This window comes from Typha latifolia, chromosome 4 (genome assembly GCF_019914945.1).
Source record: "Typha latifolia isolate L0001 chromosome 4, TyphaL0001v2, whole genome shotgun sequence".
Taxonomy (NCBI): domain Eukaryota; kingdom Viridiplantae; phylum Streptophyta; class Magnoliopsida; order Poales; family Typhaceae; genus Typha; species Typha latifolia.
Window position 1 is genome coordinate 7,458,560 of NC_133089.1, and position 15,071 is coordinate 7,473,630.

The 15,071-nt window shown below is 41.2% G+C and overlaps 1 protein-coding gene and 1 long non-coding RNA gene across 2 annotated transcripts; both read left to right on the top strand.

Moving 5' to 3' along the window:
• Positions 1-9,380: 9,380 nt before the first annotated feature.
• LOC140787765 (transcription termination factor MTERF9, chloroplastic) lies at positions 9,381-14,508 on the top strand. Its single transcript, XM_073136859.1, has 7 exons — positions 9,381-9,769; positions 12,211-12,304; positions 12,379-12,563; positions 12,660-13,349; positions 13,434-13,885; positions 13,968-14,088; positions 14,213-14,508. The coding sequence occupies exons 1-5, from the start codon at positions 9,524-9,526 to the stop codon at positions 13,767-13,769; spliced, it is 1,551 nt and encodes a 516-aa protein (XP_072992960.1). The 5' UTR covers positions 9,381-9,523; the 3' UTR covers positions 13,770-13,885; positions 13,968-14,088; positions 14,213-14,508.
• Positions 14,509-14,555: 47 nt separating this feature from the next.
• LOC140787766 (uncharacterized) lies at positions 14,556-15,071 on the top strand. The gene is made up of 2 exons (XR_012108885.1): positions 14,556-14,696; positions 14,779-15,071. It is a non-coding gene; the product is annotated as an uncharacterized lncRNA (long non-coding RNA).

Consider the following 15,071-nt stretch of genomic DNA (forward strand, 5'->3'; position numbering starts at 1 on the left):
GGCTAATAATATTTAAGGCTAAATTACAAAAGCACTCCTAATCTCAAATTTATCTTTCATAATATCAAATAATACCCTTAGTTAATCTTTTGCTCTCGTTATAAATATTTTATATTTGGAAGAGGATGAAAGATCAAAAAGAGTTTCTATTATTAGATTTTCATAAATTAACCTTGGAATATTGATATAACAAATCTAGAAGATGGAGAGGGAAGAGAGGTGCCCTAGATAAGGTATTATGTATAAAAACTTGAGAAAGAAAATAAAACTAGAAAGAACGAGAGAGATGCCACATAGCTTCTTTGGCTTATTAAAAAAGAGATGACGGAGAGAAAAGACACTAGAAAAGATAGAGGGCAAGAGATAAATAAAAAATATATGTATAGATTAACCACCATGGGTACAAAAAGCTTCGCTAGAGTTAGAGACGAAAAGCTACACTAACTTGGAAGAAAAACCCTCATTCCAAATATACACATATCCTTTGTACCCTAATTAGATAGCCAACTTATAAAGCAGAAACAAGTCCTATTTTAGATATAAAGGTAAGTGGGGTTTTTTTTCGTTCCACAAGTTCTCTGATATAAAATTGATATTTTGGTACATAACATCCACCCGCATCTCATGTAACTGCTTTCCATAGAAAGAAAAGAGGAACAATTAGGGATTTAGGGGAGAGAAGGTGGGTTTAGGTGGGTTTGTATTTAAGTCTTAAATGTACTCTGATAGCTTCAAAAAATAAACTATTCCAAAAATATAAAAATACCATAATTTGATCTTAAAGCCGGTTTTTCTTGCTATTTTACCCTTCTCTAATTTGAGCCATTGTTACTGCCCTTTTCTAAAGCTAGCCATTGGATTTTATCTCTTCTTTAGCAATTTCCTAACGAACAATAGCTCCCATGAAGAAATACTAACTTTAGCTAATGAGATAGTAAATACTTAGTTGGTTACAAGAGTTCTTGTTATGAGTGACACTAGCTTACCTAGGATACCAATACATTTACACTTTTCTTAATGACTAGGATACTAACTTTGACCCCATCCTTCTTCTTCGTATACCCATCTTAGTTTTCAAGTCTTTATTCTTTCTTCCCACATCTCTTTGTTGGTAAGAGTTTATCTTTGTGTGATTTAGATTCACAATTACATCTAGGTGAGGTCAATAAAGTCAAGAAATTACTAATTTGCATTGTTTCCAATATAGCTTAATTGAGTTTACAATAAAGAGACTATGATATGCTTATATGTTAGAGGCCACTTGTTATGAACTAGCTGTGAAAGTGAACCTAACTCTGATTGAGTTCAGCACGTAGAGATGGCCAAAGGCATTTTTGTCTTTTCCCCTAGCTGATTATTTAATTATTTTACTTTATTAGTTTGCTTTTGCAGATTAGTCATTATGTTTGGAGTAATCGCTTTATAATCCTTGCTTGTGTGGACTATATTTGCTTATGTGCGGGCTCAAGCCTATTTAATCCAGCGAATCAAGTCAGGTTCAAGTGTATCTATTATTAGAGTTGTAATCGGTTAAGCCTAGAGGCTAATCTTTGATTGATGTATTAGGGCTAATTTAAGTCGGTTGGATCTAAGTTGAAGTTGGCTAGGTCGACCAAGTCAAGTCAAGTTAGGTAGTCACCAAGCATGTTTGTAGTGTGCATCTAATGGTAATTGGTTAGGAATTCAGTTCAAGTTGATATTACTTGAGCTAGTCTAACATGGCCAACCTGTCGATTAGGGAGCTACTATATAATCTGTGGTACCCCCTAATAAGGATTATCGAATAAATTAAATTTGACCTAAATCTATTTCTGTTGGTCTCTCCCTCTCGTGCACTTCTCTTTCACGCCAAGCCTCATCCCGAATCGTGGCTACCACCACCACCACCCTTCCCTTACATCTGGCCGCTCCCTCTCGTCCCTGAGAGTTGGTCTGCTTCTCCCTCCTTATCTTGCTTTAAATGCTATCTATGTCCACCAGCCATTTTACCACCTTCCATAACCCTAACCCTAATCGAATCACTATTTTTCACCTTCCACGTCCATCATGCCACCACCAACCTTTGGTCATCGTATTAGCCATAACTTTTGATCTAGACATCTTTATGATGAGATTCTGATTGCCTTGGATCTCTATCTTTAAAAAACAACATCTACAAATCTCAAGTCTTTTAAATAGTTAGATTGATTAGCATTGCCATCCAAAATTTTGAATTCAGAGTCCAGAACAGCTATTATGATTCAGATCCATTTTTACCGAGTATGATTGTAATAACTTTGGTATTAGAGTAGGTTGGACCTCGAACCACATGCAAAGATGAAGACTACCAGATCTATGGCTTTGAGGCATATGATGGAAGAGGACGTACTAGAGTCATTGGCGCTCGGAGAAGAGCGACGGGGGTGTTACTATTGAACCTCCTCAACGCATGGGTGGCCAATCGAGTCCAGATCCGCCCATAACCATGGAGAGCTTGTTGTTGGAAATGATATGGTCCATGGACCAAAACCATAAACAACTCGTCTAGCTTCTCACCCAATTGGTCACTGCTTGGATGGAGGCGACCAACTAAGAACGAGCCCAAATGCCACAATCGAGGCCTTCAGTGGAGGTTCCGACCGTTCCAGCCGCACCACTAATCCCTCAAGCTACTTTCATTCCTTCCTACCAAAATATGGAGCCCTTGCTGCCTCAGCCAAGAGTGGCTAGAGTAACAAAAAAAATCTTCCGTGAACTAGCCAATGACAAGCGCGAGAACCGATTCAGTTTAGAGAACTTTGATGAAGATGACGATGGGCCAGAGGAGCAAGACCTAGAACTACATCAAGCTAAAGTAGAAAGGAGGAGAAATCATCAAAGAATGGAGCCACATTCACTTAGGTTAGACCTGGATGGGAGTATAATCTAGACGACAACCATGGAATCCAAGGCTGAACAGTTTGGCTAGATTTTCAAAATTCAATGACAAAGATCTAGTTAATGACTTGTATCGAGCGGGGCTATTCTTTACTTTTTAGAGGACGTCGAAAGACTTCGACACTCTTCTCACCAAGATGGTTCAGCGAACCACCATACTTGCATATCAAGAAGACTTTGATCAAATCAATGCTCAATTGTTTCCATCTTGGTCGGATGAGATTATGATGAACACTTTCGTATATATTAGGACTATGATACACTTGGGATCTTTTCTTATTGCATTAGGTGTTTATTTTTATTAAAATAAAATTCCTATAGGTCGTGTTCGAACATAGGTGGAGTCACATTCGAACGCTTGTGAACCCTTGTGAACACCTTGTGAACGCTTGTGAATGCCTTGTGAAAACTTGTGAACGCCTTGTGAACGCGTTTGTGAACGCCCGCGTTCGAACGACTTGTGAACGCCTATGTCGCATTCGCAAATCCAGAAAAGGGGCTTTTTGAGTGCGTTCAAACGCGATCAAGTGCGTTCGAACGCAATCGACGGGAATCCTCTAGAATTAGGATTTCATATTGTTTTATGACTTGTTGGCTAGCCTCTATAAATATGTGGATGGCAACCAACTTCATATTGGAATTAGATTCTTGATTTCTTGCCTCCTATCTTCTCTCTAGACTCCTCCCTCCTTCCTCTTCACCATATTTCCACCTCTACCGTTGGCAAGGTTTCTCCTCACTTTTAATCTCCCTCATCTGTCGAATCACCCCTCTTCTTTGGGATCTCGATCACTTCGTTCCCTTCATCTACTTTTCTTAATCACTTCCACAATCCACCCTCATCTCCATACTCATCCATAACCCTAACATCCACTCCACCCGTCACCACCACCGTCACCCATGTTATTCCGTATTTTCGTTCTGGGTACAGTTCGAATCTATGAAAGGCGTAAATATAAAAGTTGTAGATTAGGAAGTTACAGATCCAACCCAATTAATTTTGTAATTTTCTGACTACCAGAGAATATCTGATGAATATTTTTTCTTAATTGCACAGACTAATTTTTGTAATAAATTCAAATCTTGAAGAAATCTTAGCGTAGCCTATCTTTGGTTCCAGATTTTATCAAATTGGTATCATAGCCTAACAATTGGTATCAGAGCCTAACAGACTACGAAATGAAATCTAAGAGGATATCCAAGCGCTTCAACCATGAACCTTAGAGGAGGCTTATGAAGATGCCATACTCATGGAGAAGAAGAATAAGGACCTCCAAAGTCAGATGAGGATGACTGGACTTAGCCGAGATGCGAGGTACCAAGTTAGGCTGAACACGATGATAAAAAACTTTTCTGTTGGACTGAAGATGGCTGCTGCTAGTTCTGGACTAAGGCCACCTTTTCAAACCTCAAATGAGGTAAAAGTAGGGGTTAGACCTACTATTTAGACTCTAACACCTACCTAGGTGGAGGAGAAACAAGCTAAATCACTATGCACACACCTAACGACAAGCCAAGATGTTCCTTGCGTTCAAACCTTGCCTATAACCTAGCTAAGCCTTAGTCACACCCTTGGCAAGGTCTTCCCCATGCCAGTTGGCCACCTCACCATATTAGATGAGCTTTAGAAAGCCTTAGATGCAGCTCATAATCAGCTAACCCAAGATTAGCCTGAATCAATCTCGTGTCAAATCGACTAGGTCGACTTGGCCACTTTTCGATCTTGATTTTTTCTTTCCTTTCAGAGCTAATGGAAGCCCACTTAGGGGAGCCAAAGGTGGTCAAGCTTGAGCCCAATGTAGTAGGAGTGGAAGATGACTCATTGAAGGTGCAAAGCATGGTCGAATGGCTGTTGTCAAAGACGACGGAAGAGCTCGCGACATTTTTATCCCCGACTTTTCCCTTTTTCTAGTGGCTATGTGAGGCATATAAAGATGATGCCGACATAATGAAAATGATGGCTGATTTAACTACAGGTCCAAACAGTAAGCTAGGGCTTACACTCTTTGATGGACTCATTTTGGACCACGACAAAGTGATTGATTCAGTCGATATCAGCTTGTGTTTGGAGTTGATGCGTGTTATTGACCAGATCTGGAATGATCCGTCCATTGGATGATTATGAAAATTTATGTGGAGGAAGCCTCATGAGTTAGAATTCTAATGGCGCTAACTTCACCTAAATCGGAAGTTGGGATGAAAAGATAAAAATAAAATAGTGGAGATAAATCAGAGAGGGCAGAATGGTAATTTCTGACGTTGTGGCGGTCGTCAGAGGGTGGTGGACGGCTAAGGGTGGTGGTGGACGGCCGTGTAGTAGGGTGGCTGCTAGAGGTAGGAGGTGGTTAGGGTTTGAAAGCTTGAAGGGGATCTATGGTTATAATTTACTCCTATGAAGATAAATGCAATCCAATAGTTAATATAAAAAGATAAGGACGAGAATAATAATTGGCTAAACTCAGAATTCTCTCAATGATGATTCTTATCAACTCATGTTCACCCCTATTTATAAGAGTAAAATCCCTAACGGATCCACATGCGGATTATCCGATTTATTTAAAATTCAAAATAGAAAGATAAAGCTAAGTAACTAATATCTAGCAGATCGGATCCACAAGCGGATTATCCGATTTATTTGAAATTTAAAATAGAAAGATAAATCTAAATAACTAATTTGACTCGACTCGACTTGACTTGACTTAACCCATGTGGTCGGATCGTAATAATCCACCACGCTTCCGACACCTTGTCCTCAAGGTGACTAGTCTCTCACGTCCTTGTACTCATATAACTTGTCATGCCAATCGGTAGATTTGGGTTCGTCTTCTTCGAGTCCGCCTAGGAACATGACGTGGGCTAGCTGGCGCTTGCATTTATGATCGGGGGTAAATCGGTCATCACAGTAAAAACACAAGTCTTTTCTTTGACGCTCTTCCAAGTCGTTGGGCACAAAGCGACGCGTGATCATCTATCGGTTAGGCTGAGCCGTTGGTGTAGTCTAAGTCGGGGAAGATGCTGTCTCTAGTGGGCCGTGGGTTTGGGCCACCTTTCTTCTCTCCTCCTTGCGGATCTGGTTCAGTTAATCCAACTTGAACTCCATCAGAACAGCTAAAGAGAAGGCCTCTTCATAAGTAGTGGGCCTCAAAGCCTTGACCTTAGCTTGAATGTCAGGCCTAAGCCCACTAATGAAGGACTCTTCAGGGACGAGTCAGACCAGTTAGTGACTCGGTTGCATATCCGCTTGAACTCTTCCTGGTAAGCTCAAACTGTTGTTGTCTGAGTCAGCTTAGTCAACATGGCCTGAAAGTCCTCGTACTGAGTCGGACCGAATCGCGCACAAATCGCATCCGCAAAGTTCTGCCAAGACTCAAATGGTCAAGTCCGCTCAGCCGACTGGTACCACCTAATCGCCACGCCCTCCAAGTGAAATGAGGCTAGCTGGACCTTCTGATGGTCGGGTGTGCCATGGTACATGAAAAACTGCTCCGCTAGATAGGTCCAATCTAGCGGGTCTCCTCTAGAAAATTTTGGAAAATCAAGCTTGACGATCCGAGCTTGGATCCCAAAATATGGTCTATCATCACGAGTGAAGTGACCTCGGGGTCGAGGCTGGTCTCGTGGGTCATAGGCCCACGAGTTTGGGTCATGTTGCCCCCGAGTTGCACGTGGTTTCAGCTCATTCTAACGACGCGGGCCCACCGGTTCAATCCACCATTCATCATCGGGCTCGTACTAGTGCTTAGGGTCTTGTTCATGGGTTCCAAACTGGTTTGCATGAGGTGGTCGAACCGGTTCGCAAAAATTTGGCCTGCCTAAAAAATTGTGCGCCTCATCTCTTTCATTCCAATAACCTAACCCTAGGGCTGAATTTGGAATTCGGTCTAGGGGTGCCGCCACAAGGGTGCATGGGGGCGGCGGCGGCTGGGCTCGATCGGGGATCATCGGCAGTCGACCCCTGGTTGATCCTCGCGGCGGGAAAATGGCGGTGAGCGGCGGTGGAGGGCCAAACTCAAGCTCGGGCTCGAGCTATTGTAGTGGCGGTCCTAGTGTGTCTCTGGCCGGTCCACCGACCCCCGACGACTGTGAAAGGGACCAGTGGCCCCACTGCAATGGAGTAGTGGTCGCGAAAAGCTACGGCGGAGCTACCCCGACGTAGGGGTAGCTTCCTACAGCTATGGCTGTGGGGTTTGGCCACTTGATGGTAACCGATGGCTGTGGCAGCCACCACTGGCCGGCAGTCGGCCCTAGGAAGCAAGACGAGGCCGCCGGTGGCCGTGGGAGCGTCAGACCTGCGACCACCAGCCACAGATTTGCTACAGCATGAACCGCCGTGGCTGGTGGTCTTCCTGCCGATGCCGGTGTGAAAGGTAGCCTGGGCTCGGGTGCGGGGGCCTCGTAGAAGAGACCAGTCGTGGCGGTAAGGGCCGTGAGCGTCTGGACTGCCGCTGGTGGAAAGCTAGGGTTTTTGGCCCTAGCTCCCACCGCGGGTGGGGAAGATGATCTCACGGGCGCTGTTGCGGGCAGTTCCGACGTGGCAGCGGCATTTGAGGAGGTCTGCAAGGCCGGAGGGGTCCCTACAGTGGTCGGAGGAGGGGTTGAGGCTACGATTTGTGCCGGCTCATCCCCTCCCTAACGGGTTGATAATGGTGGCTGAGTTTGGCTTTGTCCCGTCATGGCCGGCGGCGCTGGCAGCGCAGATCAGTGGAGGCTGGCTAGTAAGGCCTCCGTCAAGGCCTGGATCGAGTCTTTGATGGTAGTTTGGATCTTCGCGTTTTCCTTTAACTCGATCAAAAATGCTTTAAAAAAAGCTTTTGTCCATGCTGGTGGCTCCTCGTCGACAATTGCTAGGATTGGAGGGGGTGCCGATCATCCCAACCAGAATGGAGATGAGATCATGGTCCTCCATGGTCGATGCCTCCTCGTTGGCCTTGGAACGCGTGTTAACCATCTTCTGAGGAACGTCGGCTTTGATACCAATGTTTTCGACCAGATCTAGAAGGATCCGTCTGTTGAATGATTATAAAAATTTAGGTGGAGATAGCCTCATGAGTTAGGATTCTAATGGCTCTAGTTTTACCTAAATTGGAGGTCGGGATGAAAAGATAAAAATAAAATAGTGGAGATACATCAGAGAGGGCAGAACGATAATTTTCGACATTGTGGCAGTCGTCGGAGGGTGGTGGACGGCCGTGTAGTAAGGTGGCTGCTGGAGGTAGGAGGTGGCTAGGGTTTGAAAACTTGAAGGGGATCTACGATTATGATCTAGTCCTATGAAGATAAATGCAATCCAACAGTTAATGTAAAAATATAAGGACGAGAATAATAATTGGCTAAACTCAAAATTCTCTTAATGATGATTCTTATCAACTCATGTTCACCCCTATTTATAGGAGTAAAATCTCTAACAGATCAGATCCACATGCGAATTATTTGATTTATTTAAAATTCAAAATAGATAGATAAAGCTAAGTAACTAATCTCTAGCGGATCGGATCCACAAGCGAATTATTCAATTTATTTGAAATTTAAAATAGAAAGATAAATTTAAACAACTAATTTGACTCGACTTAACTTTGACTCGACTTAGCCCATGTGGCGGGATCGTAATAATGCGGCTCATGGCTGTGAAGACAAAGTCGAGATCGGCGTTACATGCTATGGTGGGACTAAATAACACATGGAGCGAAGCGTGAAGCAGAGGATAAGCACGTGTCATTGGCGGATCTAGCTTGGATAACGGCAGAGACATCAATACATGGGACTAATTTGGTCCTACACAAAAGTAAACCGACCGACTTGTTTTACTACTTGCACCCAAACTCACTTTCTTTTTCAGATTTGAACAAGCACGACCTGGAGAGACTTGAGCTGAACAAACTTGAGGTTGATATGGAGAAGTTGAGTCCTACAAGACCAGCAAAGGTGAATCGACTTCACCCCTCTAAAATCAATCAGAAAAAAATGCTAAACTTACCTCACTGCACGCAGCTAATGTTGTTGAAATGGATAGGAGGGTAATGCGGGTTGGATCCAGACTAGATAAATGAGGGGGTCGAACAAGACATCAAAAGAAGAGCTAGAGGAAGAAATGGGAGAAACAGAGCTATAGTGGAGTTATAGTTCACTTTCACAATTTTTACATATTGAGAACAAGGGGACAAAAGTATGGTGGTATGTTATTAACTAATCATGAGGGCGAACCCTATTCTAATTGAGTTCAACACATCTGAGGAGGTCGAGGGCATTTGCATCTTTTCCCCTTAGCCAGTAATCTAATTATTTTTTACTTCCATTTTCTTATGAGTTTGCTTTTGCAGATTAGTCTTATGTAATATTCCTGCCACGTGTCTCACCTGCAGGAACTTCCTACATCCATTGCCGCATAAGATCCCTGTTCCTCATTAGTGTAAGAGCCCAGTCCACGTCATCCCCCCAAACTCCAGCCGGACAGGAACAATGCCTTTGGAGTTGGAGGGGATAAGGATGTGCTCATAGCCAACAAGATATGATATTTCGCCTTTCCTTTTTTTTCCCTCTTCACCGAGGGATCCCTTAACGTGCAAAGAGTATATTCCAATCCTTGGAAATATAGGAGAAGAATAAGCCAATGGCTTTCCTCGGCCTCCACTCCAACTCCACTCGCCACTTCCTCTTCTCCCCTCTCCCGTCTTCTTCTACTCGTAATCACTCCCTCTGCCGCTCCAGCTTCGTCCGTTTCGCCGTCTTCTCGTCGCATTCCAACCAGAAGTTACTCAAATCCAACCGTCGGTCGCGCTATGGCCGGAGAATATCTCCTTATGATGATGACGATGAAGACGACGACGAGGAAGAGGAGGAAGAGGAGTTGTCCGATGTGAGTTCATCTCTTTAATTGTCGAAGGGTAAATTAGTTGACATAATAAGGAGTATGCTCAGTATTGAGTGTTGCTAATTTGCATCGAAGGATCAATAATTTATGAAGTATGATAACCTTTCTCTCCCGAATTAGGTATTTTATTCCATCTGCTATATGTAATGAGTTGAGACCTCCTCTATGAGTAGCCCTACGGGTCCTTTGAAGGTCCTTTTGAATGCTAAACTTTATTCATTGGTGAATGTGGTGGGTATTAGTAGGAGTAGAATTGTAGTGCATGAGGAGATTGGTTTATTCATTAAGTTCAAGAAGGATTTAAATTTCTTCAGAGCTGATTTTTGAGAGTTAGGTAGGTTACTCTGACCCTATCAAGATAATTTTTGGAGTTTCTATAGATTAAGTCTTAAAAGGGGTGATGAAGATTAGTGGAATTAGATGAACTTAGCTATGCTAGGACTTTCTGATTGTGGAACATACTTTCCTGCTCTAATCCCCTTGCATCATCAAAAATTTCTTCAAATATCTACTTGAGGGCCAAAATTCCTTATGAACTTTGACTTTAATATCTGGTGTTTGTTAATGCGCTGTTGTTGCTTAGCTATTCTAAACTCAACTTAATCATGAGTATGAATCTGCATAACGGACAGTAATTTATGGAGGCTTGTCTGAACTATTTTCTCTGGTGGTCTGAAACTTGAGTTGGCACTGATGCTGGCCTCGCTATCAACTTGGACAATTGTTTAATGCTAACTTGTTCAAATCCCATTTTTGGTATTGGCAAGAAAACCTTACCTGAAGATTTAAATCTATTGCCAGGATATGTTAGACTTTATCTCTTAAATGGTCTAAGTTAATCACAATCATTGGATTAATTTATCCTATAAAGATAGGATTAGATAAAGTTGTAATCAGGTAAAGAGTTTATCTCTTAGTTTAGAATGGGATTAATATAGGGTTCTTTGATGGACTAGGATACATCATATTTGTTATCCTATAAATATGTGGCTGGTCCCTAATGCCAGATATCTATCTATAAATTCTCAATCAAGTAGAATACCAGAGGGATTAGAAAGCCACATTCAAGACTTCCATAGCATATAAGAATTCATGCAAAGATATGGATACTAAGGATAGTGATGCTAGGTACGTACATATAGTTTTTATTTGTTCTTCATTGATCTGAGCATAATCGACAATGATTAATAGATAATATAATCTTATTATGGTTTATCAGGATGAAGAAATAATAATATTTAGTAGCTAAGCTATTCTTCCCTTCTTATCGTATTGAGGCATCATGATTTATCTCATTTTTATTCTATTATAGAAATGTTATTAGACAATAGCAAGGATTCCCTTGCCGTTGGCATGGTGCTTATTAGCTACCGATCAACACGACATGTACTACAGTACATGCCATGCCAACACAAACGGTGCCAAAAAACATAGAGGGGAGGAGATATTGGGAGAATGGGAGAGAAAGGGAGGGGGAGAAAGAGAGGGGACTGACCACATCTAAAATTGCCGTCAAGCCTCCGCCGAGCCATTGTCATGGGAGGGGGAGAAAGAGAAAGAGAGGGGACTTACCACATCTAAGATTGGAAAAGATGACACAAACCCATTTTTACATTAGTCGGAGAAGAAAATGTTGTTCAACAGATTATAAATGGCTATCTGCTTGAAGCAAATTATGACTAAATCACAATCCATTTTTGAACGGATCACCTTCTCCGGCGATGGAAATGGAAAAAATTGATGCTTTAACCTTCCAACTGCCATGGGAGGGCTCAAGTGGCTTCCCGCGGCCATGCCGGCTCACCTAGAAGTTATTTCACAACCTTTACATTGATTTTTGGGGGTGCCATGTTCAGACCTAGTGTCGGCATGTCCATCTATGGACAATAGATATGGTTCTGAAAATGTCAGACAATCAGGTGTATCATAAATCATATTGCACAGCAACACTGCTCCATCTTTGAATGAAGCTTTTTTGCATGGAGGGCATGAAGCTTCATCATAAGTACCGATATGGCCATTCCATTTCTAAATGCATTGTAAACTTAGTGCCACATCTCCCTCAGGCTTAAAATGTTGTGAGCTTCTACTCTTTTTTTCTTTTGGAACCATTTATGTCATGATGCTTTTTTAAGTGTATTAATTTCTTCATGTTCCTTATAATAGGACATTACTAATGATTAAGAAATTTATATTGCCAGAAAAGGAAGAGCAAAGAATCACTACTCAGTTAATGAATCATAACCTGCTGCAATATTAATATTGTGTTTAAACTATCACTGTTTTAGTGAGATCTCGAGTCAAGCATATGATCCTTACTTCCTTGCCTTTAGTGAAGTTACTTTTGGTTTGTTTGTACAATTCCATAAGCAGTTAATCATAGTAGTATTCTATTGTTTTCATCTCAATTATTTATAAACTTTCAGGATGATCTTTCAGACTTGGAGGAGTACCATGGTGATAATCTTTCTGATAAGAAGCAGCTAAAGTTCAACTTGAAGAAATCCAATAAAAGATCAGGTATCTTAAAATTACATGAAAAGCATTAAATAAAAAGATCTAGCAAATCTGTATCTTAAGAATATATCTTCCAGGCAATCAAAGGCTACTAAAAGATGGCTGGGAAGGAAGAGCCTCAGATACTGCTTATGGCCTGAAGTTTGCAGGCCTACCGGCAGATGTAGATGATGCCTCAAATAAACCAAATTCCCGAGACTGCTGGAGTACTGTGGGCAGATCATCGAAGGTGGAATCTATGGGTTTGGACAGCAAAGGAAAGGTACTTCCATAAATTTGTCTGAGCTGTGTTCTAGTTAATTGTCTGTTTTACTTAGGACATAATGGAATACTCTCTCACATATTTGAGTGATTGCAGCTGAAGAATGACAGTTTTTCTAGAAGTAGGTTTCAGAAACTTCAAGAAGAACACGATTTTGATGAGAAATGGTTTCCACTGATTGATTACTTGGGCACATTTGGACTGAAAGAGTCTCACTTTATTTCCATATATGAGAGGCATATGCCTTGCCTTCAAATAAACTTGACTTCTGCTGAAGAGAGATTGGAGTTTTTGTTATCTGTTGGTGTGAAAAACAAAGATATGAGAAGGATACTTGTGAGGCAACCACAAATTTTGGAGTATACAGTAAAGAACTTGAAGTCTCACATTGGTTTCCTGGTGAGTATAGGAATTCCAAACTCCCGCTTAGGGCAGATTATTGCTTCTGCTCCCTCTTTATTCTCATACAGTGTTGAGCAGTCCCTGAAGCCAACAATCAGGTATCTGATTGAAGAAGTAGGTATTAAGGAAAAAGATGTTAGTAAAGTTGTTCAGCTGAGCCCACAGATCCTTGTCCAGAGGATTGACAGTTCATGGACATCTCGATATTTTTTCCTGTCAAGGGAACTGGGGGCACCAAAAGATAGCGTAGTCAAGATGGTCACCAAACATCCACAGCTTCTTCATTACAGTATTGAGGATGGAATTCTGCCTAGAATCAATTTCCTCAGGAGTATTGGCATGAGCAACTCTGAGATTTTGAAAGTATTAACAAGTCTTACTCAGGTATGGTTCAATCTTTGTTTATCTCATCATTTTATCTGAAATGGTTGTTCTTGGTTTTTCACTCCCTCTCTTCCTCCTCCTCAGGTATTGTCATTGTCATTGGAGGGGAATCTAAAGCCCAAGTATCTTTATTTAGTTAACGAACTCCGCAATGAGGTGCAGTCATTGACGAAGTACCCCATGTACTTAAGCTTGTCACTGGAGCAGAGGATCCGACCTCGCCATCGTTTCCTCGTTTCCTTGAAGAAAGCTCCAAAGGGTCCATTTCCTCTTAGTTCCTTGGTGCCTACTGATGAGTCCTTTTGCCAACAGTGGGCTGGAACTAGTTTAGAGAAATATCTACAATTTAGGCAGGGTTTATTACTCACAGACTTTGCAAAGAAGTATGAGAGAAAAAGTTTAACATCATCCTCAAGATAGTACCAAGTTTAAGACAAGGTTTTGGATATTGTATGAGTGGCCTGTTTAGCTTTCTAATCATTAGGTTTGTTGAAGTTATTGGAGAGGTTTTATTCTGGCACTGCCTTACCTATATGGTATGTTCACTATTTAGTTTTGTTACTTCTACTTGCACCACTTTTTTTGAACAGAGGAGGCTAAAAAAGTACTATTTTGCAGATACCCAAAGGGTTTCTTGTGCTTATATGTCCAATTTAGCTGCCACGATTTTGGGAGGCGTAGCTAACTACTAACTTACTAGTTAGCAGAACAGGTGGTTCTACTAATCCAGTACAATGAGGTAACTTTCACTTGTGCTAAAGTTGTTGAATAATTATCTTTGTCGAACTCGCTTAGCAGATTATTGTAGTGGCCCATGACACTGGTTTAGTTAGTCTATGTGATTAATTCCATTATATTTTCAGGATTCTCCATGTGCTCAGGCCGTCGAGCAATTTTATCCGTGAATTATGATAGCATTGGTTGTTCAAAATTTACAGCATACTACTATTCTCTTTTGAGTAATTTTATAGCAGACTACTGTTACAACTGTAATTATACTGCTATGCACACTTCCTAAGGTTTCTCCACAGCAGTTCTTTCTGATGCAAGTGTACAAGAATATAAACTTGTGTGATATATAACAGGATAAGTCATTGTATTGACACTACGATCTTCCAACTTATTACATAAAAATCTTCTACCCTGTAAGCTTTACTAATTAGTGCATGTTACTCTGATGCTTATGAGGTCATTTTCCTTTGCTTTCAGAAAGTAGCAACCATTTTTTTCTTACTTTTGTTATATCTTTTATGATTATATTTTCATGTCTTCGCACTGTTGATCTGGATTCTTGAAAAGAGGTTCTTGCCAGCTCTAAATGGATTATGCTGGATGTCTCGAGAAAAGGTGAACTTGTTGTGCTAGGCTTCTCGTCACTCTTAAATTTTTTTGGTTGCAAACTAATCGATTGCATGTTAAATGGAGGTAGCTGGATGATTTTGAATGACACCTCCAGTTTCCGGGGATCAATACTAATTTCCTTGAAAAAAATCTTGCTTTGCATATGAGTTCATACTCCTTTGAATTACACATTTAGCTAGATTTGCGGTTCCATAGTTTGTCCATATGTCTGTTTTTTTTTTTTTAAATCTTTTTGTGGAGAAAAGTGGGGAAGAACCCATTAGAATGATATTAAGATCAAGCTGTTTGTTTATGTAAAAGGGATCAAGTTGTATTCTCCTCATTTAATTGAATGAGTAACATTACGTCGTTACGCTCAAA

Bases quoted from the DNA above. Each gene is read 5' to 3' on its own strand.
- LOC140787765 (XM_073136859.1), top strand. From the start codon at position 9,524: ATGGCTTTCCTCGGCCTCCACTCCAACTCCACTCGCCACTTCCTCTTC. The intron at 12,564-12,659 runs GTACTTCCATAA...GAGTGATTGCAG, and splicing joins GTTTGGACAGCAAAGGAAAG to CTGAAGAATGACAGTTTTTC. The intron at 13,350-13,433 runs GTATGGTTCAAT...CCTCCTCCTCAG, and splicing joins TATTAACAAGTCTTACTCAG to GTATTGTCATTGTCATTGGA.